We start from the raw sequence: 26229 nt of genomic DNA, 5'->3' as shown, positions 1-26229 counted from the left end.
AGCCAATCAGATAGCCTTTATGTAACAGGAAGCGATGTTGTAACAACAAATAGTCCTCCCTGATCGCAGGGACATCAACGATAAGTGAATTTGGGGGTAATAAAGTGTATTTTATTTGTTCGTATTAGAATGTTCTTCATTTCAAAGTGAAAGCGATAGTTTTACGAAAAGCGTGTAAATAACGCGGTAAATGTGAACAATACTATTGACTGAATGCGTATTGTCACTTGTTTTACAAGCAAAGATGCGTTTGACTACTCATGTGACATGATGTAACATCTTATGTATCAGCAGATGTTTGACATTGTCTAACTGATCCTCGCACGTAATCCAGTGGTTATAAAACATCTGTATTTTTATGTTAAAGGTAAACTTGACATCTCCTTCACATCAGTCATGTTTAAAGCTGTGGGACAAGCGCTGTTCTCTACTGGACTACAAAATCCAAAATTCACTGCAGCGGAGAAACAGGTTAGTACATTTTGGGGGTTTGGGACCAAGCTCTTTCCCTGCTTATCTAAATTTCCTTTTTTTCTGATTTGAACTTTTATTCCCGTATTTCGGGATAACGACGTCCTCGACTCAGAAAAACAAAACAAGATGCCAACTAAAGAATAATGAAGAATTCCAAATAATTTCAAATGGTATATTCCCTATTATTGTAAAGTCATTCAGAAGATATGTTCCCTTAAGGGTGATAAGTTTAAGAATCCTTGGAGCAAACTAAAACAGACATTTGCAAATGCAACCTCAGATAAATGTGATAGATATCAGCTCAAAAAGTGTACATATCCAGTTCTGAAAACTAAACTAACTCAATTAACCCAAGAAAATCGTATACAGGTTAAAGCAATTCAAATTGCTGTACAGATGAAATAATGAAAGGTCAGGATGACAAACAACTGCAAATGAAAAACTACATGATACTGAGAAAGAAGTGTGATATCTGTCATTTTTAACACAAACACATCACACAAGTACCTGTAATGTATATAGAATGAATGTTTATCTGTATATTTTCTATAGGGACAGGACTATGAGATCCGCACCTACCACGCCACGAAGTGGGTGAGCACCACCCTGAGCAGTATGCAGTGGGACCCAGCATTAAACACTGGTTTCCGCAGACTTTTCAGCTACATACAAGGCAACAACAAAAACAGTGAGTTTCATCACATTTTCCATCTTATTTCAGGTTAATTTTTCAGCACTTGTGAGGTGAAATGGGCAAAAGTCTGTAAACTCAGGTTTCACTTAGTTTTGATGTGTCTGAGGGTTTGTGGCATAGAAAGAAAAAACCTCCATAATTTAAAGAGTAATTATGAACTTCAGTCAGGTTGATATGTAATTTGGATATGGATGCATTTGGTTTGAAGACTAAAGAGTTGATGAATAAATGCAAGAGTCGAGAAGACTTTAGTTCCTACTCAGCAGTTTTGAACAGCGACACTGTCTTTGTCAGCAGTTTGCAGCAGCATTATTTATGAGAGCATATATTGTTTGTGCTGTTGTGTCCTGAAGTCTGCAGTGTACAGAGAGTGTGATGTGCAAACCTGGTGCTTAATCCCCAACTTCTGCTGCACTTTATGGTCATATTTCTACCACGTGTCTCAGGACTACCCTGTACCTAACATAATCTGCCAGGCTTTGTTTGGAAAATGTGACATCTGTGCTCTTTGTAAAAGTCCTTTCTAGTTTTGTGATTGTCACAATTTGTGGTGTTCCTTGTGCTTTTTTAATTGGTCTATTATTTGATCCCCTCAGAGGTGAAAGTGGAGATGACAGCTCCTGTTACATGCCGTGTGGACCCAGGAGCCGGTCCTGCATGTGAATCTCAATTTACTGTGTCCTTCTACATCCCGGAGGAGCATCAGGACAATCCACCAGAGCCAAGCGACCCTGAGGTGTTTTTGGAGAACAGGGAAGAGTTTACAGCTTATGTCAGGTAAAGTGCACCATTAAAAAGTGTTTTTAAAGTGATTGCATGCGCCATAATAAACTTGACCCACTGGCTTGTAGTTATATGCCACCAAGAGGTACACAATTCCTGGACAATGAAATTGGTGGGTGGAGAGGAAGGGCTCAGCCTCAACCTTCTACCTCTATACTCTGATGAGTTTATCCTTGAGTCAGAGTGGACATTAAGAGACAAGAAATGATTAATACGCAGAACTACATCATTTCTTGTTCTTTCCTCTAGGACGTATGGAGGGTTCTCCAATGAGAACATTAAGCGCCAAGAGTTACTGAAACTTCTGGAGAGCCTGAAGAGAGATGGCGTCCCTTTTGTGGACAAGCCGTTCTATGCATGTGGGTACGACAGTCCCTTTAAACTGACCAACCGCAGGAACGAGGTGTGGGTGCTCAAGAAGGAGCAGGAGTAGAAGATTTAAAGGCCAAACCCAACAATGCCAGAGTCACATTTTGTATAAATATTACATAATCCTCATGACTTGATAACATTCAAACATCTCTAAAGCACTTATTGGTCACCAAAGAGACTGAAAATCCTAAATACAGTAATAGATGTATGAAGCTTTAACTAACAACCAACATTTAAAAACACTTAAAGCTGTCTTTCTTGTTGCTTTATTGCCTTTCACTAAAAGTTACTGAATGACAGAGTCACTGAAAGTCTCCATAAAGAGAGGCTTAAACAGTTACAAATAAAGCTGGATGCAGTGTCACAACCTGTCCAGCAGGTGGGGCTAAATATCCAGGAAATATATTCCTCCTGTTAAGTACTTAATGACAAAAACCACAAGTGCCTCTTCATTGTTTTATGAACTACTTTTTAAAATTGAACTTATTTTCTTCTTCATTTGTTCACATTGATCAATAGTATGTATTCCGTGATTGTTAAAGGAAAGTTATATTTTTCTTTACATAATCTCAATGTAAAAAGACAAGGCAGGATGATTATATAAAGGATAATTTCACATTTTCAACTCTGCTTAGAGCACCTCTAACATGACTGAGCTATATTTATAAAGCATTTCCAGCTACTGGTACATATCTGTTTCTTGCGCTGTAAGGCGATCATTTTGATGAAATTCTAGGTCAAATTATTTAAAAAAAACATCCAAGGGCTTCATTTTGTGGGACAAAATACTTTTAAGATAAGCCTAAAAGGGAAAAAAGCAATAACACTGTTGATAAGCATTAAAAAAGTGTTAATATATTCTCTGGGTTTTGTGATTTAGCTCTATCAATCTTAAAAGCAATGTTGGATTTGCACTACAAATATTGAAAATTTCCTAAGAAGTTGTATTTTTACAGCCAGCATAGACAGTAGGAACCACCGTAGTGACATAACACTTTAAGTCTTTTAATAGAAATGTTAATTATCCTGAGATAAACTTGAATTATGTGGAATAATCCTTTAACTAAGGAGGTCACCTGCAGAGTGTGACAGCAGCTATTTTCCCCACCTGTCACTCTGTGGTCTTACTGTGAAGGTGACTCTGCCCGCCTGCCTGACAGACAAAATGTTGGTAAATCTCAGTTTGTCTGATTTCAGTCCTCACTGTCACAACGAGATACGAGGAGGGCTGAATCACAGTAAATCCAGACCAGAAGAGTCTGCATCACTCAAAAACACCCCCCTACTGAATTATCAAGGTGATAGTTTCTTTCCTGTGGTGTTTTAAACTGAGATTTACTAACATGTTTGGTACATGAGAGTTGCCAAGCTAACACACTTTGACTTTGAAAGTTTACCTCCTTTTCAACCATTGAATCATTTTAATCATTTTATCTACAGCTCATGATGTAATGGAACCTGTTTACTGACAAAGAAGGGATACTATGAGGAACATGGAAAGGATATAATGACACTGCATTATAAAACATATAAATATTTTTTAAAAATGTTAAATTGTTCATTTTTCAATAATAAATAACTCAACACCAAGTAATGTGTACTTCTGTTATTTGATTTTCTACATTTCACTGTATAACCATGTTTTTACACCCTTATTTTTTTATTTTTTATTATTCAACATTACAATACTGAAAGTGCTGTTGCACTGTCTGTAGGCATGGCTGTGATTCTCTCCTAAAAATATACAGTGCATTCAGAAGTATTCAGTCAAAAAATAATTATAATTCTCAATAATTTACACTCAGTACCCCGTAATAGCAAAGTGAAAACAGATTTTTTTTAATTTTTGCAAATTAATTAAAAATTTTAAACTGAAATATCACATTAACATAAGTATTCAGACCCTTTGCAAAACTTACCTGAAATTTAGCTCAGGTACCTCCTCTTTCTCTTGCTCTTTGCTGAGATGTTTCTACACCTTAACTGGAGTCCACCTGTGGCAAATTAAATTGATTGGTCATGATTTGGAAAGGCACACACCTCTATATAGAAGGCCTTGCAGCTGACAATGCAAGTAAGAGCAAAAACCAAGCCATGACGTCAAAGGAGCTGCTTGCAGAGCTCAGAGACAGGATTGTTGCAAGCACAGATCTGGGAAAGGCTTTTTTTTTTTTTTTTTTTTTTTTTGCTGCACTGAAGGTTCACAAGAACACAATGACCTTCACAATTCTTAAATTAAAGAGGTTTGGCACAACCAGGACTCTTCCAAGAGCTGGTTGTTTGGCCAAACTGAGCAATCGGGGGAGAAGGACCTCAGTGAGAAAGGTGGGACAAAGTTCAAGGACAACCATCACTGCAGCCCTCCACTGGTCTGGGCTATGGCAGAGTGGCTTGACGGAAGCCTCTCCTCAGTACATATGACAAAATTGAAAAAAGTGAAGGGGGTCAGAATACTTTCTGAATGCACAGCCATTCTGATATTTAGTGCAACAGCACTGCCTTGAGTGTGATATTCTCCAAGCAGCTTTTAGTAAAAGTATGTAACAGATCATAAAGTTTCTCTTTTCACTGAGCTCAGCATAAAAACTGGTTTGGGGACTTTACTGGGATTGGACTGTTTCTAAGCAAGCCAATTATCTGTTGATTTTTATCATGATAAAGCCAGTGAGATGAAAGTCTGTTGTCACTTTGTAGTTGCTTTGGTGGCCCTCGCCATAGCCTGAACATCTAAGACAAAGTGATGCACAGTCACAGCTCTTTTACACTTTATAGCCGTGGTTCTCAACTAGTGATGCAGTCATTGTGTAGTGCACGTGTGCCTGGGAATAAGAAAAGACAGAGCAAAAAATCTATATTGTGCAGTTATTTTTAGGGAGTAACAGGAAGGAAGTAGGGAACCTGAAACACCAGAGAGACTGTTTCATGTAGCCATTGTATGGATATATTTCACATTCATCTGGGAAATCTCCCATACAAAGTTTGAGAAGGGCAGGTACTGAAAACAAAAAAATTCTCAGAAGGTGATCGGACAAACATTCCGTCTGTCACAGTCAATCAGAGCAACAAGACAAAATTAAGTAGTAGGCATTTGCAGCTGCAGTAGTAACCTGAGCTTGACAGGCGAGAGCTGCTATAGTTTATTAACAGTGGAGGTTGTTGGTGGATAAATCTCATGCTAATGCTGCTTGGGAGAGTGAAGCTCTTTGCTCTTGTTTTAATAAAGAATTGTAGCCCAGTCGTGCTAAAACTGCTGCTATACTATAGCTACAACCAGGCTAATCCCTACTCTGGTGGCAGCCATTGTGCATACCGGCTTACAGTACAACTAATCCCTGCCTGCAGCTACTGCCTTGTTCTTCTCAAATGACAGTCGTTTCAGATCGGAGCTTTACAAGATGGATTTGCCTGATCACAGACATGAAATCAGGCCAATCCATCTGCTTTGTAAAGTTAGTAGAAGGGTAGCTAATGCTGATTACCAACTGCCATTAAAGATTAAAAAGGTCGCATTGGCAGTTTAGCAAAGTATTATGTAAATATGGCACAAACTACAAGAAATATGGGTCCTATTTTAGTATTACTACAACTAAGGTGAGTTGTGAAGCCACTGAAAAGATGCAAATTTCATGTCTACACTGGGAGTCCGTCCTGAGGCCTGACCAGTTCTAGCCACTGCTCTACAGCCCAAGCTACAACCTTGGAGGTGTACAAAAAAGAAGCAAATGTGCAAGTGTAACAAGCTTCAGTCCCTGAAATGTCCACTTGAGGCTGGTGCTGAACTCACAAATGCACTCTATGTTACAATGCTAATTTTTATGGAAACAATAAATGTATATATTTATTTCATATTTATAGCCTGGATTAAAAATGCTTAAACAGTATTTATGGGCATCATTTTTCTTAGCTTGTCCATTTTTTTTTAAATTTTGGATATTAAGTTATGCAAGGAATTTTGAGGCTAGGTTACCCTGATTTTTTTTTCTAAACTTCAGGGTTACACTCCGTATCAATACTTATAGAAAACTCCATGTCCAGTGAGACTGCTTTGTTGGAACTTATTGTTGCACAACATTTAAACCACAGCGAGCTTTGCTGTTTTGTTTACCTGATCTGTAGTCGATGCAGTTCAGAGCGTCCTCCACACTCTGATGCTTGTGACCTTTTATCAGCCAGATAAATTCCTCACCACAGCTCATGTCGCCCTTCATCCCCCCTCACCTTCCCCTCCCGCTGTCAGGTTCACGTCTGCTGAGTCATTCATTTTATTTGTGGCAGAAATGTTCCCAATATCATGTTCAGATGCTCAGCAGAATGAGCTCCTTATTTATCCTCCGCATACACAGTAACACACACTCTGTCTGTTGTTAGAAGCTCAATCGATCTCATTGGCTGTGCTCAGTGAGGAGGAACATTGCTGCAGAGAGGAAATGTATAATGAGGCTTGCTGTTTAATTCAAAACACCACGGCTGAGTCAATTCATGTTAAAAAGACCCTCAATCAGAGACCTTGACTCAGCACGTTGATCAGCTGAACATGTAACTTATCTGATGATTAAATGTTTTTATTTGATTTTACAGTCTCCAGTTTGTACCCATTTCTTATTTAGATTAGGTGGGAACATTTGCCAGATCCACAGGTTTGTAATGGGAATTCCAGTTCTTTTTAAGGCACTCACACTAAGCAATCTGTACCATGCCCAAGCATACCCAACCCGATCCAGTTTGTTTGACTGGTGGTCCTAGAAGAGGTGAGTTAAGGCACAGTAGGGTTGCTCATGCACTTGCACGAGTAGAGTTGTGTATCATGGGCATGACGAGTATTGATAAGACTGCTTCTCTCTGCAATTATTCTGAAACAACAACAAATCCTTCAGGACTAAAGATAGGGGAAATGTGGATTAAAGTGCACCTTCAGCAGGTAGATGTTCTTGCTGCACCTGCTTCAAGCAAAAAATAGACAAGCACTCCAGGAACTGGCCTTCCCTGTGAACTTACGGTGACCTCTGGCCAGAGAGCAGCTGCCTGGCTCTGTACTGGGCAGAGACAAAAGTTGAGGATTAAATTTACTGTTTTCTGGTACAAATCTCTGTAACGCTACTTTTAATGATGCACTATATTGTTTCTATTGAATAATAGCAAAAATGAGAAGAAAAAGAGCCATTTCTTAAACTAGCTTTTTCCCAATGATACTTTACAAGTCTGTGACTGTGCAGGTGAGTTTGATTACATTTTAGTTGCCTCCCATATTCAGAACTAAGTGTTCATTTTGTTCCTCCAAGTCTACCAGTGTGTTTTATACAATAATAATACAATGACTTTAACAGTTTAATACTTTCCCTTAAAAATGTAACATATATTTTATTAAAATAATGTCAAAAGTGTGTAGTGCATACAGTCCATGGAAAAATCTCAAGAGGACATCAGAAAAAAAATCCGTAACATCCAAGAACATGATAGTATTTCAGCAGGTTTTCTACACTTCAATCAGGCTCATTGCCATCAGCAACTAGAAATGTAAAAACATTTCTAACTGCTACTATTTTGTCATGAAAAATTATTTCAAGAGTTGTCCAAAAAATGTCCCACAGTCCTTACGTGTTCATTAAACAAAATTTTCATTAATTTTCTTTGGAAATGTGCTGGGAGTGATGTTAAATATTAGTCTAGTCATTTGTACCACAAGGTCTAAATTCATGATCAGTTGAAGCTTTTCTGTGACATTCACAAAGACCTTAAGCACTGGTGATAACTTTTCCACTCTACTCAGGCCAATATTGTCGATTTGTTCCATTCATCACTTCATACCTTGGTGTTTTTTAAACTGAGGGACTTAAACATAAAGCACTGGGAGAAAAGTGGAGCACTGGGACTGTGATTATGGCCAGGAGGGACGTGTATTGATTTGTGTCTGACAGCCAGATGGACGCAGCGTCCTGCAGCATGGGACTCTGCTGAATGGGAGGTGGAGTGACATCTTTGTAAACAGAGGTCAGCATTTCAGCGGGATTGAACCCTGGACATGCTCAGGCATCAGGTTAAGGAACCTGCAGAGAAAGTTTTGAGGAAGAAGTAGGCAGTCATGGGTTAAGATGAGTGTGAAGTCAGTGTAGAAGTCTGTTATAGGCTGAGTGTCCAGAAGGAGACATAACTGATGACCCCACAGGGGGAAGGGGATAATGATCGACGGCCTCTGGAGCTCGCCAGATGACAGACGAGTTTGGGGTGCCATGGCGACGGTGCTAATGAGGCAGTGATTTGGGCAGATGGCCTTGGATCCCACACACGGACATGTACAGATCAAATAAAGACACTGAGAGCCACTCTGTAAATATCACCTTGTTTTTATTTCACAGACATACACAGAGCGTTAGCAGCCTGCTTTCAGCTCAACTCCCACTACCTCACGACTCCTCATGTCTCTCTCTCTCTCTCTCGTTTTGTTCCAGATTGAGACATTTCCCATCACCAAAAGCTCCCTCGAGTGCTCCATCACAGCCAGGTTGGCTGTTAGGAGACACGCTTTGGTCACAGGTGATTAAACCACAGGGTGTTAGGAGGTTATGAAGCCTTACGCCTGTCACCTCAGGTTAAGAGGACACATTTACTCACTGTGAGCACCAGGGGAGGCCTTGCATGACTCAAGATTAAGGGCAGTAAAAGGCTTAAGCATAAATATTGACATTATTGCATTTTTTGCTCTAAAGCACCTTTTCAAGAATGAAATGGCCTGGTGGGAGCAGCAGAGTAAATGTGACCTCTTCATGCCTCCGTCAGATGCTAGCTGGTAGTGATGGAACGTCACAGGCCTGCTACACGAAAATAAATAATCTACAAAAAGGAAAGCATTCCCCTTCAACAAACACAGGGCTCTAAAAATGTACAAAGTCTTTGAAAATAAGTCGAAGTGTTACTTTAAACTCATTTCTCTATCTATTTACATACAGAACCATACATAACTGCAAAAAAAGAAACGTCAACAGCATTATAGAAATCATTTGAGCCCTAAAAGCTTCAATTAAGTCTCAGCAAACTTAGCAAAAGCTGAACCTAATGCATGAGTTAAGCTGTCACACTCTCAGATTGTGTTTACGTCCAGTTTTACAGCCAGCAGTTCGTTTCTCGGCTCTTTGGTAATCAACACGATCGCTAAAAGTCCCAGACAATAAAATAAGCTTTTCTCCTCTTCTCCTTCTGGCTTTACATTTATAGATTCTTGAAAACACAAGTCATGACATCATTTGTTTATTAAAACAATCTTTAAAACATAGTTTTCTAACTCACAAACAAAGAAAAAAGACATATGCACAGTGCAAAAATCTCAACACTAAAAGTCCATTAGTAGGTGTTTTATGAGCCTTTTTTAGATTAGATAAGCTCTTTTAGGTCAGACCTTGTACACCCGACTGCTGATCACTCTCTGGCCATCACTAGGTGGCAGCACTGAGCCCTCTGCACTTCCTCTGAACACACCAGCCCTGCCAACTGAGCAGCTGAACTAAAAACAGCAAATACTCCAGCCAAAGTTGTACCAATAAGCGAGCTATCTTGTATCCAACTAATTTAAGCTCTTTTCAGAACATTTTTTGGGCCATTTAAAGCCAACGCCATGGAGCTCTTGAACACTCCTCCGAACCAGCAAAGATGCAGAAGCTTAAAAGAAGCTAAGCCCTCACTTTTCACTCTTTACAACTGCCTAGCTACAAAGCACCGCAGCAGCAAAGTCAGAAAACAACTTGTGACTTTTCAGTTCCTTCAGTTCACCTTAGTTTGCCCTCCTAACCTTGTCATTCAAAGAAAGTCAAGTGTTGCTGCATGTTAAGAACAAATAAGATAAAAAAAAAAAAAAACAGCAAAAAATGGAAAACAAACTAAGAACACCAGGTGTAAAGGAAGGAAACATTTTCCTTTTAACAAAGAGGGTAAGTCACCAAACAAAGGAGAGAATCATGGGAGTTAAAAAAAGAACTGCCACAGAACCAGCTGTCAACTTCAGACTGAGTTCAGCCCGGTCCATTTCTGACCTCACATCAGGTCTCCACTGATCCACTCCCTCAGAGGCAGCGCTAAGGGGAGTACGGGCTCTGGAAGGTGTCTCTGGAGGGCCCAGTGGCTCCTCTTCCTGGCCATTACCTGCTTATGACGAGTGTTCACCTCCCTGAGTTTCAGGGCATCGTTGCTCTCTAACTTCTGCTTTCCTCAGATAAAGTGCCATTAGAGTCCTGAAGCACAGGGAGGGTTGGGTTTGTGCTTCCTGACAGACTTTCTGCAGTGTCTCCGTACTCACTTTCAGCCAGCTCTCCCTCTCGCTCACAGATTACTGTCATTGGGCTGCTGAGGATTCGGTTGCGAGCATTGTACTTGCTGCTGGCAGCAGAGGGTGGTGTACGTGAGCGTCCATACTTAAACCCGCTCATTGAATAGGATGAAGAAGTGGGCGAGGATGGAGACAGAACCTCGTAGCGGTTCCACTCCTCTGTTGCCCTTTTGCCACGCCCGGGGGAGGTCAGGGGGCTGTGCAGCGCTGTAGGGGAGGAGGGTGAAGGAGTAGAGGCGTCCAATGCCGACTCGGAGCGTGTTCTCTGCGAACGAGGGTCAGTCGTGCGAAGCATTTCTGCGGCGGACATCCTGAAGCTGGTCTCCGAGCGGCTGCCCTTCTTCAGAAGGAGAGCTTTGAAGGTGTCGCTGCTGGTGGATGACTTGCGGAGATTTCGCTGAATGGAGCCAGCCTGGCGAGAAGAGGACGACACGGATGCTGGGGATGTGTTTGTAGGGGTGACAGGCGGAGACTGTGGGTTGTTCCCAGTGCGAGATTTGTCCTCCTCAGACTCCCTGCGACCCAGGACCTTCCGCTTTGACCTAAGAAAAACACAAACACCAGATTAATGACGTATTTGTGTAAATTCTACAGGATGAGCAAGTGAGCTGGGTTAAGTGTGCCCAAAGTGATGTAATTTATCTGTAACAGATGGAAGAGCAAGAGGACGAAATGCAAGAGTTGGGGGCAGTTTAGTCAGCAAACAATGGCATCAAATCCAATTAATATAATCAAATCTAGGCTGCAGCATATGGGGCTTCATAGACCAGAGAGGAGCCTTAGGTAGATGCTCAACCAGGCCTTTTGATTTTTGTTTTTAATCTATGACAACACAGACACAGAGAAAAAAACCCTGCACTTAAAATACTTGGCCCACACGCCTTAAATCCTTGTCCCAAATTTACCATATGTCAGCACTGCCCCCAGCAATCATGCATCACAGCACGAGTCTTAAAGAAATAAAACAATACGCAGCACTTAGTGGCGAAAATAAAGGAGGGCAATGAGAAGAGTTACACATTTGTGTTAAAATGAGTTTTTACAAGAAAAGCTGCAAACGCTGCAACTCGACAGAAAAGCTCAGACGCGGCACAATGAAATTAATCAAAAACACAAACTGGGAAAAGTGCCCAAAGCAGTTTTTTTAATCACACCATGACGATTCTTTCTCTTCTCAGCGGGGGGGATCCGAATGGTTGATTTACAGCAGTCAGCCTACGCCGTCTATAATTCCTGCTCCAAAGCAGAGCCACAAAGCTGCAACTGACTGGCAGAAAACAGGGAATTAGGGCTAGCAGGGGAAACAGCCTTATTAATCTGACATACAAGGGGGTTGCAATGCGGGATTACAGTTGCTAATCCAAAGGTAGCATCGTTGCCGTGGCTGGAAGAAGGCTGGCTAATTAAAGGAAAGGGGCTACTTGCATCTCCGCACCTGTCTAGAAAGGTTGCACCCACCCACTGCATGCCCTCACTGCAAAAGGAGACAGAGAGGAGCAGAGGAGAAACAGATTACTTAATTCAAGAAAAAAAGATTCTGGGATAAAGGATAGGGATTTGATGCTTAAGGTACAGGAAAATGTTAAGGACGCAAAATCCTTAATCCTCAGATTAGATCTACAAAAACAAATTCTTCCATATAAGATGAAAAAAATGAAAAAGATGAGCCTCTGAAGGTCAAATTAGAGGGAAACCTGGAGAAACTTGTAAATGTGATGTATTGGTGGATTCAAGTCTCAGAGAGATCGTGGAATATACGTCTGTGCCCTAAATTCAAATTCCATCGAGCATCCTCCCCTGTGAGACTCTTCACCACATTAGCGCAACAGCATTACGTAACACTTTCTCACACACGCCCCCATGTGCACACATGCAAACACCTGAATTCAGTTGACCAGGATGGCTCCATACTAAACTCTCAGGCTGAAAAATTCCCAAACAAATATTGATGGCATTCAGTGACACTTGGAGGTAAATACGCAGCAGGGCTTGACTGATTTCTTTGCATTCACTCATCTCTATGGGGGATCTCCCGTCAAACAGGAAAGCTGTATTCTTGAGCGGCAGCTGGGAAGGCATTTCATTTCTTTTTTTAATCCTTTTTTTTTTTCCCAGAGTGAAAACAGACCAAGAGGGTAGAAAGAAACAACAAAAGCACAAGGTGTTGGAGAGCATCACAAGCTGCAAAGTTTCAGATCTGTAAGCCTGTATTCCAATCTAAAACAGATAATCTGAAAATTGTTAAATCAAAATTGTTTTATTCGGCCTTTACTGCTGCTGATTCCTCTCTCTATGACAGCGCCAGCAGTCTGATAACACTTCCCCCTCTTATAGATGTGTTAAATTATTCTATACCATGTGCTCAACACTTAGACGTGTAGAAGAGGCAGGGAACAGTGACAAAATGAAAACAAACCAATTTCCACTATGAGGTTACGCGCACTGGCTTACACAATCCTAGTATCTAATTAAATGCTTTTTGCATACGTAACGCTGCAACCGTAAATACATCAACAATCTGTCTGCAGCAGAAATTGAGTCCCATGAAATGAAATCCACGAGAACTGCGAATGCCACCGCACGTGACTGATGAGCACAAACTGGCGGGCTGCATGAGAAATTTATGTGACTAGCTGCCTTTGAAGCACAGGAGCACGTATGCAATATATGTCAGAGACTGCAGAGAAATCCCTCCGGTGGCCTATAACCTAGATTAGGACCTGAGGGTGTTGAGTTCTTTAAAAATGGATGAAGCAGCCGCCTTTCTTCTCCTGCTGCACTAATTTGACTCCACTAACACAGATGACTTGATAAACATTTGACTCATTTCTGAGGTAGTCTCTGCATGGACAGGGGGCAGAAAAAGCTCTTCCTCCAGGGCAGGCAGACACCAGAGATCTTCTGTTTGACCGATGTCATACTCAGACGGGACAGCGCTGAGGTAAAGTTATGACTGAGAGGTTGAAGGCAAGAGGAGGAGATGAAAAAGGAGGAAATAGGGGTTGGAGGATGGAGAGGGGAGATGGAGTCCAGAGTGATGCATTGTGGTTTACGAGAGGGTGAGGAAATCAGATGCTGACGGAGAGACGAAGAAGAGGAAACAAACAGAATGAGAGAGTAGTGGAGGAGAAATGAGGCAGGATGAATTATAGATGGAGAGTTTGAGCAAAGAAGTTGGAGTAATAGTAGATGAGAGAGAGAGAAATGCATCATGGTACCTGTGAATGGCAGCGAAGAGGTCTTCAGTAGTTCGAGTCCGTGAGGGAGTCGGGGTCACCATGTTTCCCTCTCGGGCCCCGTTGGCTGACGGGGCCGGAGACGATTCAGCCGTGCTGGAGTCAAACACGTCACCTGGGAAACACGCGCACAGTTAGAAGAGCGGAAACAAACACAGTTCAGTTCTACACATCCTGTCGCATTAACCTGTCTGCTCATAAAAGCTGAAGTTGTACGGAGGATGTACCTGGCTGTCTTCTTACATTCTCTTATTGTCTGTGGATTTCCTCTCCTCTCTTTTCTTGTTCTCTAGTTTAGCCTCTTTTCTCCTCCTCCTCCTCCTCTCATCCTCTCGCTCACGTCTGCGCTCTGACTGCCTGAGCCGCTGCAGGCAGTCTCACTTTACGTTCTCCCCATCCTCCCCTTCATCCCCTTTTACCAAGATCTCCTCCCCTCCTCCCCTCTGATACGATGCAACCCCTCCCCCCTCGCTCCCACCGACCACGAAAAAAGCATCTCCCATGGGACGCTTGCCCCCTCCCTTACCTCAGATTGGAGAGGAAGAAGAGGGAAAAGACAGTGAGCGGGACAGAGAGAGAAGAGGGGAGAGATTACGAAAAAGCCAAATGGCAAAAATGGATATTTGAAAGAGGAGGCGAGGACACAGTGGAGGCTGAGGTGTGTGAAAGAGGAGGTGGTGGTAGGAGAGAGCAATGCGGGAAAAAGGACGGGACAGTACACAAGAGATCTCTGCATATGAAATGTAGAAGGATGGTTGGAACAGAGTAAGAGAGGAGGAATTCAAGAGGCTGCAGCAGTGCTGTCTCTGTGATAAGCCGTCTGTTTTCACAGTTTTCAAACCTTTTAAAGCTTGTGGTTTCAAGTTTGGATTCTTTGCTTTTGGAGGGAAAAATCAATTTCACAGCTGCTGGAGGAGCTGGCCGCACACCAACAGGCAGCCACAACACCACTAACCGTACAGGATTATGGGAATTGGCTTAACTATTCAGTAAATTAATGTTTGAATGACACCAACCACAATTTTACTGCATCGATTTCTAAGAATTTCTAACTGACATTTGAAAAAAAGTGAAACTAACTCACCATTCTCGTCCTCCTTGGAGCTGACAGATCCAGTTGTGCTACTCGTTCCATCTCCCTCCTCTTCTTCCTCTTCATGAGCCTCTCCATTAGTGCACAGCCCATGGTCCAGACTTGTTTCCTGGCTGTTAGAAGCGGAAATATGTGGCTCATCAGGGCTAACAGTGGACGTTTCGCTGCTCTCCACGAGAATCTCTGAGCTCTCTGAAGTTTCCTCCGCATCTTCCTCCTGTTGCTCACTTTTTATCTCTTCCTCCTCTTCAGTCGTGAGTCTTTGCAGTCCATCAACTTGGTCTTCTGTGTGTGACAGACTGGGTGCATCATCCTTGTGAGATGGCGCCTGCTCGTTGATTGTTTGGGGGTTAAACTGTGGTACAAAAGGGATTATGGGTTTCTTAGAGACTACTGGAGGTTTCGGTTTGAAAGGAGAACTTTGAGAGCTCTCTGGGGGACTGGACTCTTCAGTATTTTCTTTTCCATTTAAGAAAATACCACTCTGATCCTCAGCTTTTCCGTTTATGAGAGCACAATCTAGTGTGAAATCTGTGATAGTGCAATCAAAAGGGAAATCTTCTAAGAGTTTTGAGACAGGTGATGGTGAGGAATTTCTTGACTCTTCCTCCTGGGAGCAGTTTGACAGGGCTAATATGGTGGGATGCTCCAGGGGGGAAGATTTCTCCTGGGTCTGTTGCTTGAGACCCTGAAGAAGGTCCATCCCCGTGTCCTGAGCTTTGTCGCGCTCTGATTTGCCGTTAATCTCCTCCTCTGGACGTTTCACAGAGCGGAGCTGAACGCTCTGCAGCGCAAATGGGGTGATGAGAGGCTTAGGCGACTTTGTCGGGCTGCTGGAAGGAGCCAGTTTAGAAGAGTCCTTCATCCCCTTCCCCAAAGACGGGGAGTAGGAAGGTGGGACAAAAGCAGGCAGTGGAGGAGGTGGAGGTGGCCCCATGGAGGGGGCAGGAGGGGGAGGTGGTGGCGGAGGACTGAAGCTCCCATTGAAAGATGAACTTGGGTGGATTAGCGTGTCAGGGGATGGAGGAGGAGGGAACTCTGGGGAGGTGGAGCAGGCAGGGGATGGCCTTAGAGTTGCGCCCTGTGGGGTGGATGGTGGAGGAGTACCTGCACTGGAAGTTGGTGGCAGGGGAGGAGGGAAGGGTGGAGGGGGGCTGATAGGGGTGTTGGGAGCAGAAGAGGAGAGGGGCAGGGGTGGAGGTGGAGGAGGAGGGGGACCGGAGCTTTTAACTGAGTCGGATGTGTTGGAAGACAGGGAGGTGGAGGAGGAGGACATGGACACAGAGGAGAGGAGGGACGACTTTCTCTCAGGGACTTTGGGCTTGGGCCGGCTGCTTGAGGGGGACATGGACCTGACCAATGATGGCACAGGGGTCCCAGCAGTGGGGGTGTTGGATTGGCTGGAGTAGCCACTTGATGGGGATGTCAGTCTGTGAACTCTGTCTGGGGAGGAGGTGGAGATTTTGGGCTTTACTGCCATGCCTCCATCCTGACCTGGAGCTCCAGCAGCCTGGTTATTGTGACTTTCACCTCCATTCTGTAAATCTCCTTTCTGAGCCCCATTAGACATGTTATCCGAGGCTTGTCCTGGAGGGGTCTGCGCCCTCTGGTCTCCAAGGTTCCGAGGGTAGTCCATGTAGTAACCCCAGGAATCAGCATAATCTGAGCGTAAGCTGCTGGTCTCACTGTGAGTGGGCGTCACATGGCACAAAGAGTACACGTTTGAGATGCCGCTACAGTTAGCATTAGCTCCTACAGATGCTGCAGAGCTACCTGCGCTGATGCTACTTTGACTGCGTGGCCGTAGCACCCAAGGGTCATCATAGTCACTGCTTGGGCTGTGAGAGGGCGAGGAAGGTGAAGCCCCTTTTCCTTTTCCTCCTCTCAGGCCAAGTTGAAGGCTCTGCTGCAAGCTAGCAATCAGAGTCTCGTTCAGCATGGCTCCATTTGGCTCACTTGCACCGCTGATAGCACTCACGCCTCCAAGGGGCTTTTTCCCACCGGGTTTGCGTCTCAGAGAGTCTGTACGAGCTGGGGGCAGTGGAGGCTTCTTGGACTTGCGGAGGGAGATGCTTCGGGAAAGTGACCGATCACTGTACAAGCTTCCAGAGTCTTCCTGATTGGCCAGCTCACGACACTCATACATGCTGTGCCGTGTAGTGCGTCCAGCTGCTGCACCGTGCCCGCTGCCATGGCTGCGAGAGTGCAGGCCTGAGTCCATGTGCATGGAAGTGTAGTACCCATCGTTATCTTGGGAATAGAGGGAGCTTGAGTCAGTGGTGGTTCTCGAGGAAAGGTCCAGACTGCTGTAGAGCTGGTTTATCGGGGTGGAGCTGCTGGAGGTGAGAGTACGATGTGGAACCACCACATTCTCTGGCGTGTCGTAGATCCACTGCTCCTCCTGCAGGCAGGATGGAGGCGTCGGAGCCAAAGTGCTGTGGCTGTGTATACTGCTGTCTGACTGCCCGGATTCACTGGCGGGGGCTGCAACTACCAGATGACCATCCTTTGATGTGTGAGTGGGTGTAGAAGTTGCCAAAGCTGGGCAGGTGGAGCTGTGGGTGAAGGAGGCTGGACTGGAGATCAGGTGGTCGGAGTTGGTGGAGGAGGCCAGACTAAGCGGTCGGGCTGTGGGGTAAGCTAAGACAGGGGAGTGGTTGAGCTGAGCAGCAGTGTTCAGGGTGATGACCTCAGAGGAGCCAGGCAGGGTGGCATTAGGGATGAGTGAGGTAGAGTAAGCGGCATGTGGGGAGACTACACATGCTGGACCACCACCCCAATCACTGGCCTGTGTACCCCTCACCTCCTGAGACTTGGGCCTGGGCAGGGTGCTTGTCCTTGGGGCATTTCTCATGTGCACGGCTGTATCATCAACCTGAAGTTTCCCAATCTGTCTCTGTGGAGTCAGCTGCTCCTCTGACTTAATGGGGGTGCTGCTGTAGATGGGATCAGCACTGAGGGACACCCTGGCGCCCTGTCGGGGCAGACTATGAAAGCGGGAAGGATCTCCATTAAACTGATTCTGCAGCATCAGGATCCCAGAGCTGTCACTGCTAGAGATGGATATACTTCCGGTTGAGGAGGAAGCTGAGATTCCAGCCATCTGAGCCGCGATTCCCTGTCCTCTCTGAGCTCGGATTCTCCTCATGGACGGGGGAACGATCTTCACTTCTTCAGTCTGGCAGCTGGAGTCTCTTGTCTGAGAACGTCGGAGTGTTGAGTTGACACTTACGGCTCTGCCTAAGGTGGAGTACTGACCCGGGATGAACATGGAATGTGGCCGTAGCTCTCCGCCATGTCCTTTTGCTGCTGTCAAAGAGAGAAAAAAAATTAAATCAAACTATACATATCTCTTGTTTTCTCTGCTTCTTTTCTCTGTAAGACTTCTTGAGCCATGACGCTTGACTGTCAAATAAACTGTGGTCACAGGGTAGCTAATTAATTAGATTTGCTTTAACCCTGTTACATACGCTAATAACTTCTGGTTTTCATTAAGGAGGAGAGGATATGAGGGGAGACAGAGATTCTCTACTCAGCTTCTCCTCCTATTTTGGCTCTGGCTCAGACTGATAGAAAAGCTAATAGTCCACTGGGTACAGGACAGACAGCTGCTAAGGAATGAGGCAGCCATAAACACAAACATGATCAGAATCATACACAGAGACACAGGTGGATGCACATACAAGGTTGACAGAGTCATGCACAGGACAAACAGGAGAGAGCATACAGACAATGCAGACAGAGAGGGACAAGGACATACAGAAATGCAGATATCACACAGAAACACACACTGAACATACCAGCTTGTAAACAAACAATTTGAAGAATGAACAGTAAAACACGGCAGGATGTCTAGTTTGTCTCCCATCTGTGGTGGCTCCCCTGTTGATGCTCGTATCCCAAAACACACACTCGTGCGTCCTTTCTTCTCTCTCTCTCTCCCTGCTCCGTCTCTCTTAAGCACACATACACTCTCTTCCCTCCTTTTGCTAAAAGCTGGAGTGACAGCTTGGCTGCTGCTGCTGCTGCGATAGATTAAGCTGCAGGTCTACTTCGCAGTGCGAGGAGAGGGAGGGATGAAGCACTGGGACAATTACCCCGACCCAGTAATCATGACATTCAGAGGCTGTCTTCAGCTGGCACTAACTGGACTTTAAAGCTCTTTTCCTATCAGCTCTGGTGATCTTATTGCACAGTAAAAACATGCTCCTTCAAAACTGCTGCTGTCCTGCAGCTCACAGATGTGTAAATAAACAGCAGCCTTGCAGTGCTGTCTGCACAACAGAGTGTCAGCTTACTAAGCTTTGAGCTCAATACACCAACTCAGCTTAGCAAGTCAGAGAGGGGGGTATCTAAACCTTCCCATGTGTGTTTTGCCTCATTCTGATTGGAGGGTTAAGTGTCATATGTTCAAGTAAAGAAAGGGTTATTGGGCATTTTAGGCTGCCTTGATCAGGGGAGCCCTGTTGGTAAGTAAGACAAACATGAGCTGATATCATCAATACAGTCAAGGGATTAAAGCACAGACACATAATTAACACACAATTCACAGCAGATGAGCTCAAAAAGTTGACCATTAAAAGAAAATGTTACGATCTGTGTAAATGAACATGCTCTTAACTTCTATGTGGCCTCTAACCATATATAAATAGAGATCCAATGAGGGAAAAAGTTTCTAGAGAAAGAAAAATGTGAATATAAAAACCACAAAACTACTGAGAACAATTTAATAACTGCTTCTTGGTAGTGGAAACAGTTAACCAGGATGGAAGAGAGCAAAGGAGGACATTTGGTATGTAGAGCTGAAAGAGACTGAACAGCTGCTGGGCCTTGATCCAACACTGTGGACCTGCATATGTGATTCTTTCCCTCTGAATATGACTCCATTAGAACAATACTGCTTAAATGTGTAGATTTAATACAGCATAAATCAGCCAGGGTAAGGTTAAAGAAGTGATTAAAGAAGGAGGGATGCTTTTCCAGAGTGTTGGTACAGGTCTGTCGACAGTAGAGGGCATTATATATACGCCCGCAGTAATCCATACCTAGCTCCAGGTTGATGTTGTCAGGCAGCCCTGATATAGTCTTTCTGCGCTTGACCTTCTTGGGCCGGCGGGACACTGTGTCAGTGTTAATGAGGGAGCGCCGGATGCTCGCCTGTCGGTCAAACACTGCCCCTGTTAGCCGGGAGGGCGAGAGCAAGGCAGGCGGACACACAGGCAAACAGTAGTTGGTTAGTGGGAGGGAAAAAACTTATTAACATGCAGAAGTTTTTTATAAACTTATTTTAAACATGCAAAACAACAGGCAGCGAAACATACAGGGTCAGTTCAACCTAATTTTATCAGAACATCATCTCATAACCCTCTAATGGCATATAGCAATGCAGACAGTTAACATTTTATCTGTCTATTAGCTTTATATGTGCCACCCCAGAATAATGAAGCTGAATACCAGCCAACAATACACTTACAATAAGACAAAACAAGTTTAAGTTTTTTCATCTTGCTAAAGTGTTCTGTTAAATGTAAACTTGTTTCCTCTTTTGTAAAAGTGTTTCTTTAATTTGTTTAATCTTAAAATAATAAAATGTTGCTTCAAGTTTTTAAAAGTTTTTTAAACTTTTCAATTTGGATTTTTTTTTTTCTGCAAAATTTCAGTCTTCCTTTATTAGAAACTGATGACAGTAAGGACTATATTGGCATGATTTTCTGAAGTGGAGGCAGTACTGAAGACGACAAAATAAAGTCATGGATATACACAAAATAATAACACTTGCATTGCATTATACCACAAGGGAAAGGGGAGGATATTCTAATCTGCCATTTGAATGAACTGACTCTTTGTTATTTTTTATCCACTAGCCAAAACGTTAACAACTTTGCAAAAAAAAATGCCAGCACCGTTTAATTTAGTACATGCTTAAAAACACAATAACTAAAAAGAAGGTGGCAAAGCAAACCGTACATTTGTGCTGATGGTTAGTGTTAATTTTAAACCTGATATAGTAATAAAGGTGTAAACATTCATGTCAGACATGTGAGATGTAGAGGGCTTGCTCTCAAAATAGGAACACATGCAAACATGCATAACATCCCGGCTATGAATTATGAGAAGCATGCACAAGCACTCACAGACACACACATTGCAGACGCGCTGCAGTTTTTTTTGTGTTAATTACCAGTAGATCTATGCTTGTAATGGTTGATGCTGTAAGATAACATAAAGATCATTTCAGTGTTTGTAGAAGGGAAATTCTAGCTGTGCTTTTGTGTCTTTTTGTTTGTGTTTTTGTTCTTTCTAGTGCTTCTTAAATGTATTTCTTCATGTCTTTATAAATGTGACGCAATGACTACAATAACTTATAGTTTCTGCAGATGTAGGGGTAATACAGACTAAAAAAAGAGTGCAAAAATAGCTATCTACAGCTATAAAACACATCAGCAAAATACACTGTGCCCTACAAAGACCAACTCATCTTATCTATATTCTTCTGGATATCTTCTCCCGCTCTGTCCAGTTTCCCTGAGGATAAAGCAATAAATCTCAGTAAGACGTGCTCTTCTTTCTGCTCTTTGGCTAACTGGTGAAAGCTTGCAGCCGTTAGGGAAATAGAGATTGATATGAGGGCGGATAGTGTCTATCATGCTGCCCTCAAAGTGACAGACACAGAGGGAGATCAGGGGCTGTGTGTGTGTGTGTGCTTTAACTCTGAGACTCTGAGTAATGTAAAGTGACAGCAGATGAAGTCTACAGTGATTTGTATGGAGTGGGACCACATTAAGCTCTCATTAGTGCTAAAGGATGATGGGATTGAAGTTTTATTGGATTTGACAACAGCAAAACTCAGATAAAGAAACTGAACTATGTTTTTTGGAGTCTTTGTATTGTTGTTCTTTTGTTATTCGCACCTCATGCAAGATATCTGACTCATGTGAAGTTGCATCTTATAAGTCAGACAAGCTCCAGTGCTAAAAAAAGCAGATTTTAAACCTTTATCCCTGTGGGTGTTAGGGGTGTTTTTGTGTTGCAGAAAGCATTGAAGAATGTGACATACTAACAGGGGAATTACACTGACACATTTTGCTGTGTTCATCTGTCACGTGCCCTGTGATCTGACATAAAGTGAGTGAAAAAGCCTTGACCCTTGGATAAGCTGTCAAACGATTTTCACACACTAACGCCCACTCATACACACAGAAATGAAGGTGAAGGTCAGTCTACGAGCAGCATTAAGGAGGGGGAGAAAACACACAGAGGGGCAGGAGGAGAGGCAGACATCCATGACTGACACATGCAGTTTTTATCCTCGGTGGATGAGTGGATACAGTAATTGATTTGTCTATACCCACTCGGCACAGAGGGTTGATTAAAGGAACAGTCTGACACTTTGCCTGTTGGGTCATTTCCTTTTTTCTTTGCCTTGTTGAGCACTGAACAAGAGGACCAATAAAATCACTGCATGTACAAAAGTAGAGACGGCAGCCAGATTTTGGCTGGATTTTGGCTAGCCACATAGCTTTACTAATGACTATTATTGTTCACCATGAATCCAAAGGGAAATATCTCAAAAACTTATGATGTGATTGTCAATAAATCTGTTGAATGCATTCATGTTCACCGGAGCTTGAACCAAGCACCACCATTAAGCCAAAATGTCCTTTCTCCAATACTTAGGACTGGAATTAATAGCAGGCTTACATGCTAAATAGGATGAAAAGTGGCCCTTAAATAGACGAAACATGTGAAGTTAATATTTTGAAATTTAGCTCTGAGGAAAATGTCAGAAAGTTCCAGACAAACACAAAACAAACTAGGCAAACAAAAGAAAAACTTTGATTGGCAGGGGCTAGCTAATGTCACACAACAGACACCAGAAATAGATCAGGCCAGAATGAGCTATAACTAGGTGTAAATGGAGTTGTAACTGTGGAACTAGATGATCAAGACATTTTTTTGTTGCTACTTCTTAGTGAACGAGAAATGGATAAAAACAATCACAAAGCTATAGTACCTGTGACGTTGATGGGGACTATGTCTGTGGGCACGGCCTTGGCATTCTGCCTCATCTTCTCCTCTGGGGTAGGGAGGGGGGCGACCTTGTTCCACACCACCTGTCCATCAACCTCTGACCCCTCCCCTCCTTCACTTCCTCCTATTGGGGTTTGTGGCCTCATGGAGAGCTGAGATTTGTCATCTTCTGCTGAAGAAGCTGTGGACTGAATTATAAAAAGACAGACTGAGTTAACAAGACGTAAAACTATAAAAAAAAAAGAGGACTGTAATTGTCCTTATTATATTTGTCCACTTGTTAAGAGGCCTGATGGGTTAAATATCTATAAACCACTGCAGCCCACAAATGCAAACTATCATAAATAGATTATTTAATAAGCATATACACATAAACACGCAGGCGTTAGTTCAAGCAGGCCACAGAGTGAAGCAATGCAATAATTGAGATCAGCTGATATAATGCCAGCTGTCATCAGCTGATGGCCAGCTGATTTGCTCTAAGCTCGCAACTGGCTAATTGCTCTCATGCTGCCTTATTTAAACTGCTCTTGCCTGGCTATGCTCTGCTGCGCTCTCTGCAAGCTGCTCTTGCAACCCTCCTCCACCCCAGCTCCTCCTTCATTCTGCTTCTGGCTAAATCAATATCATTCTTGTGGAAGGGCAGAGAGATCCTAGAACAGCCCCGCCACTTAACATAAATAACAGCAGTAAGTGCTAAGTAATAACTGCTAATAATGAAACATTTATGGCCGCAAATCAAATGTTTTATGTGTTTGCCTGCATTTTACATATTTACATCTGATATTTTGGCCGAGAATTTCAGCATATATGGGCCATAAAATTTGGTCATACATATTAATAAATCAGTGGAGTTACAGGACCAACAGACCTATGTAAGTTGAGACCTTTTTCTTTATTTATCCTCATTCTTTAAGCTTTAAAGTGTGTTTTATGAAAAAAGTTTTATCCTCAAACCTTGAATTGTGTTCAAAGGACTCAATTTTTTGTAATGTTAAAAATATTTAAATATTGGTATCGATTGAAATGAATCAGTAAATATCTGCATATCCACAGAAATTCAATATCGTTCATCCCTAGTTTTAATTGTCTCTGAATTTGCAGAAGGCTTTCATTAGTGTATACTATTTTGACTGTTGCTCAACATTTGCAACTGCTGGCTACCATAAAAAAATAAAGAGCTTGCATTCATCTCTGTGACTGACATGAAAAAGCCCTACTGTGATAAAGGGAATAGGTTCTTTTGCAACTTTTTTACTGGCAATTTTCATTCATTATTTCCTTGGATTTTGTTTTCTGATGATCACTTGCATTTTATGTCATTTTTGTTTGATTTTTTTATTTACCAATAATTTAATTGACCAGGAGTGGCTGCTGAAAGGGCATAAGACCTACATTTTTCTGTAAAATGACAACAGAAACTTCTAGGCTATATTCTTATGCTTCTGTTACTCCTTAAAGGTTATTTACTCTGTAAGTGCTGACATGGTTATGTTTACTGATCACTTTTGGCTGACACATTTGGGATGGCAACATCTGAGGAGTTTTCAATTCAAGGACAAAAGAAAGGAGAAGAAACAGAACATGGAGGAAAAAGCCAAATACAAAAAAAAAAGACTCAGAGAATAACTGACAGTAATAGGAGATGAGCCATCAGTTGGAAGAGAGAGACAGAGGTGAGACAGGTGGAACAGGTGATGAAAGGTACAAGGAAGGATTCATTCTGAAGTCATGTTGAATCACAGCACAGAAGTCATGTTTACTAAAAAGGTGAGCTTAAATGTCAACACAAGAGAAAAAATATGGGTTGGGATTGAGCAAAATAAAAATTAATAGTCCAAAACTATAACTGACTGAATGCACGTGCTATATTGACACGCACAAACAGACCTCAATATATCAGACTGCTGTGACCTTTGGAGGCTAGTGATGCTGTAAACATGTTTCACGATCAATCAAACCCGTAGGGCTGTAGCCAACCAAAGAAAAACATGCTCGACCAAAATCGCACCCAGGCACCAATCAATCCATTGGTCATTTAGGTAAAGAAAAACAAAAAAAATCACCTCGTTGGGGACCAGTATAATCCATACAGGTTCCTTACAGCGCGGTAACTTTTTAAACTCATACAGCCTACAAAATAACGTCAGATCATCGTTTCTTATTCATTTATAACGGTAACCAATAACAGGACCACTTGATCCAGCCCGCGCTGCGTCATTTACGCGCATAAATCAGACAGCATGCAGCGTTTATTTACGGCGGTGTGAGGGAAAAAGTTCGCTCTTAGGGACTTAATGACCAGCAGACATCGCATTTTATGTCCTCTGCTTTGTGCCTGTATGTAAGAGAAGCTAACGTGAACACTTTAAGGAGATTATAAAAGGAGATGACTACGCAGCCTGTTTGTTGGCAGGCGAATTAAACCGACCGCGGGAGTTGATGCAGTGAGGGAGGGCAGAGCAGAGACACTCAGCAGCGCCACTTCAGTGCAAACAGCCTGCGACTTTGTGACGAGTTGATGCGTTGTTTCTGAGCGTTAGTGCTGTAAAATATCAGAAAATATCCCACTCTGTGTAGCTTTGTGTGCTTCTCTACCTGTAATTCCCAGAGTTGCATTGCTCCTCTGTCCCCAGCAGCATGTCTGTCTATATCAGTCAGCTGCACCCTAACGCTTCTGCCACCTGACGAGCGTCTTGTTGGGGGGGGGGGGGCATAAGCGGCAACCTACGGTCCTGAAAAATGAAGCCAATGCGGAAGTGCAAACAATTGCAACACCGCGAGTGTCCACTTGAGGCTGGCTGCAGGAACACCAGAAGTCCCATCTAGACACCAGTTAAACAGCCGTTTTTTACACTAATAGAAATAAACTGGTTTACAGCCTGGTGCAAAAAACGAGAAGTGTCTCATTAGCTAATGATTTCATGTATTCTCCCTGTACGGGGGGTGAAGTTTTTTGTACCACAATGGTTTAGATTGTATTTATATTTATATTTAAACCTCACTGCGGACTGATTGGCGCGTCTCATTTGATTGCCAGATCCATTGACAGGCAGAGGCTATGTTGAGCTGTTGGAGATGGCTGGATAAAAGCAGGAGAGCAACAGTGAGGAGAAAGAGAGAGAATCACTCATGCATTAAAGTGTGTTCACACACTTTCTCATACTGAAGGACAGTTTACAGCAGAGAGGCAACAGTCAAGAGCATTTAACTGAGTGTCCAGTCTTGAAAT

At 43.0% G+C, this 26229-nt stretch overlaps 2 protein-coding genes across 15 annotated transcripts in view; one reads left to right on the top strand and one right to left on the bottom strand.

The window, feature by feature from the left end:
* The first annotated feature begins 25 nt into the window (after positions 1–25).
* On the top strand, positions 26–3913 carry hebp2 (heme binding protein 2). Of its 2 annotated transcripts, XM_041804565.1 has the most exons (6): positions 26–96; positions 368–471; positions 1027–1162; positions 1765–1945; positions 2201–2310; positions 3764–3913. In XM_041804565.1, exons 2-6 carry the CDS (start codon positions 397–399, stop codon positions 3790–3792), a joined length of 531 nt encoding a protein of 176 aa, XP_041660499.1. In that variant the 5' UTR covers positions 26–96; positions 368–396; the 3' UTR covers positions 3793–3913. The 2 variants fall into 2 exon arrangements, with proteins under 2 accessions (XP_041660499.1, XP_041660497.1); XM_041804563.1 differs by having other exon boundaries at positions 2201–3913.
* Positions 3914–8646: 4733 nt separating this feature from the next.
* The window catches only part of nhsl1b (NHS-like 1b), a 133394-nt gene continuing 115811 nt past the window's right edge, over positions 8647–26229 (bottom strand). For 4 of the 13 annotated variants that reach the window (XM_041805157.1, XM_041805160.1, XM_041805167.1 and 1 more), the window contains exons 4-9: positions 22981–23185; positions 20012–20143; positions 14958–18275; positions 13856–13988; positions 12073–12111; positions 8647–11179 (exon numbers count right to left, since the gene is read on the bottom strand). In XM_041805157.1, coding sequence (XP_041661091.1) covers positions 10504–11179; positions 12073–12111; positions 13856–13988; positions 14958–18275; positions 20012–20143; positions 22981–23185 — 4503 coding nt within the window. In that variant the 3' untranslated portion in view covers positions 8647–10503. Of the gene's footprint in view, positions 11180–12072; positions 12112–13855; positions 13989–14957; positions 18276–18766; positions 19071–20011; positions 20144–22980; positions 23186–26229 lie in introns of those variants that run through there. The other 9 variants (XM_041805158.1, XM_041805166.1, XM_041805162.1 and 6 more) reach the window with 7 other exon arrangements.

This window comes from Cheilinus undulatus, linkage group 14, assembly GCF_018320785.1.
Source record: "Cheilinus undulatus linkage group 14, ASM1832078v1, whole genome shotgun sequence".
In the NCBI taxonomy this organism is placed as follows: Eukaryota; Metazoa; Chordata; class Actinopteri; order Labriformes; family Labridae; genus Cheilinus; species Cheilinus undulatus.
Note: the sequence above shows the minus strand (reverse complement) of the source record. Positions and strands in the feature narration are given on the sequence as shown.

What these genes read in the sequence shown, in the direction of transcription:
- hebp2 (XM_041804563.1), top strand. Translation starts at nt 397, where the DNA reads ATGTTTAAAGCTGTGGGACAAGCGCTGTTCTCTACTGGACTACAAAAT. An exon ending in ACAAGGCAACAACAAAAACA is followed by an intron (nt 1,163 to 1,764) that starts GTGAGTTTCATC and finishes TGATCCCCTCAG; the next exon opens with AGGTGAAAGTGGAGATGACA. An exon ending in GAGTTTACAGCTTATGTCAG is followed by an intron (nt 1,946 to 2,200) that starts GTAAAGTGCACC and finishes TCTTTCCTCTAG; the next exon opens with GACGTATGGAGGGTTCTCCA.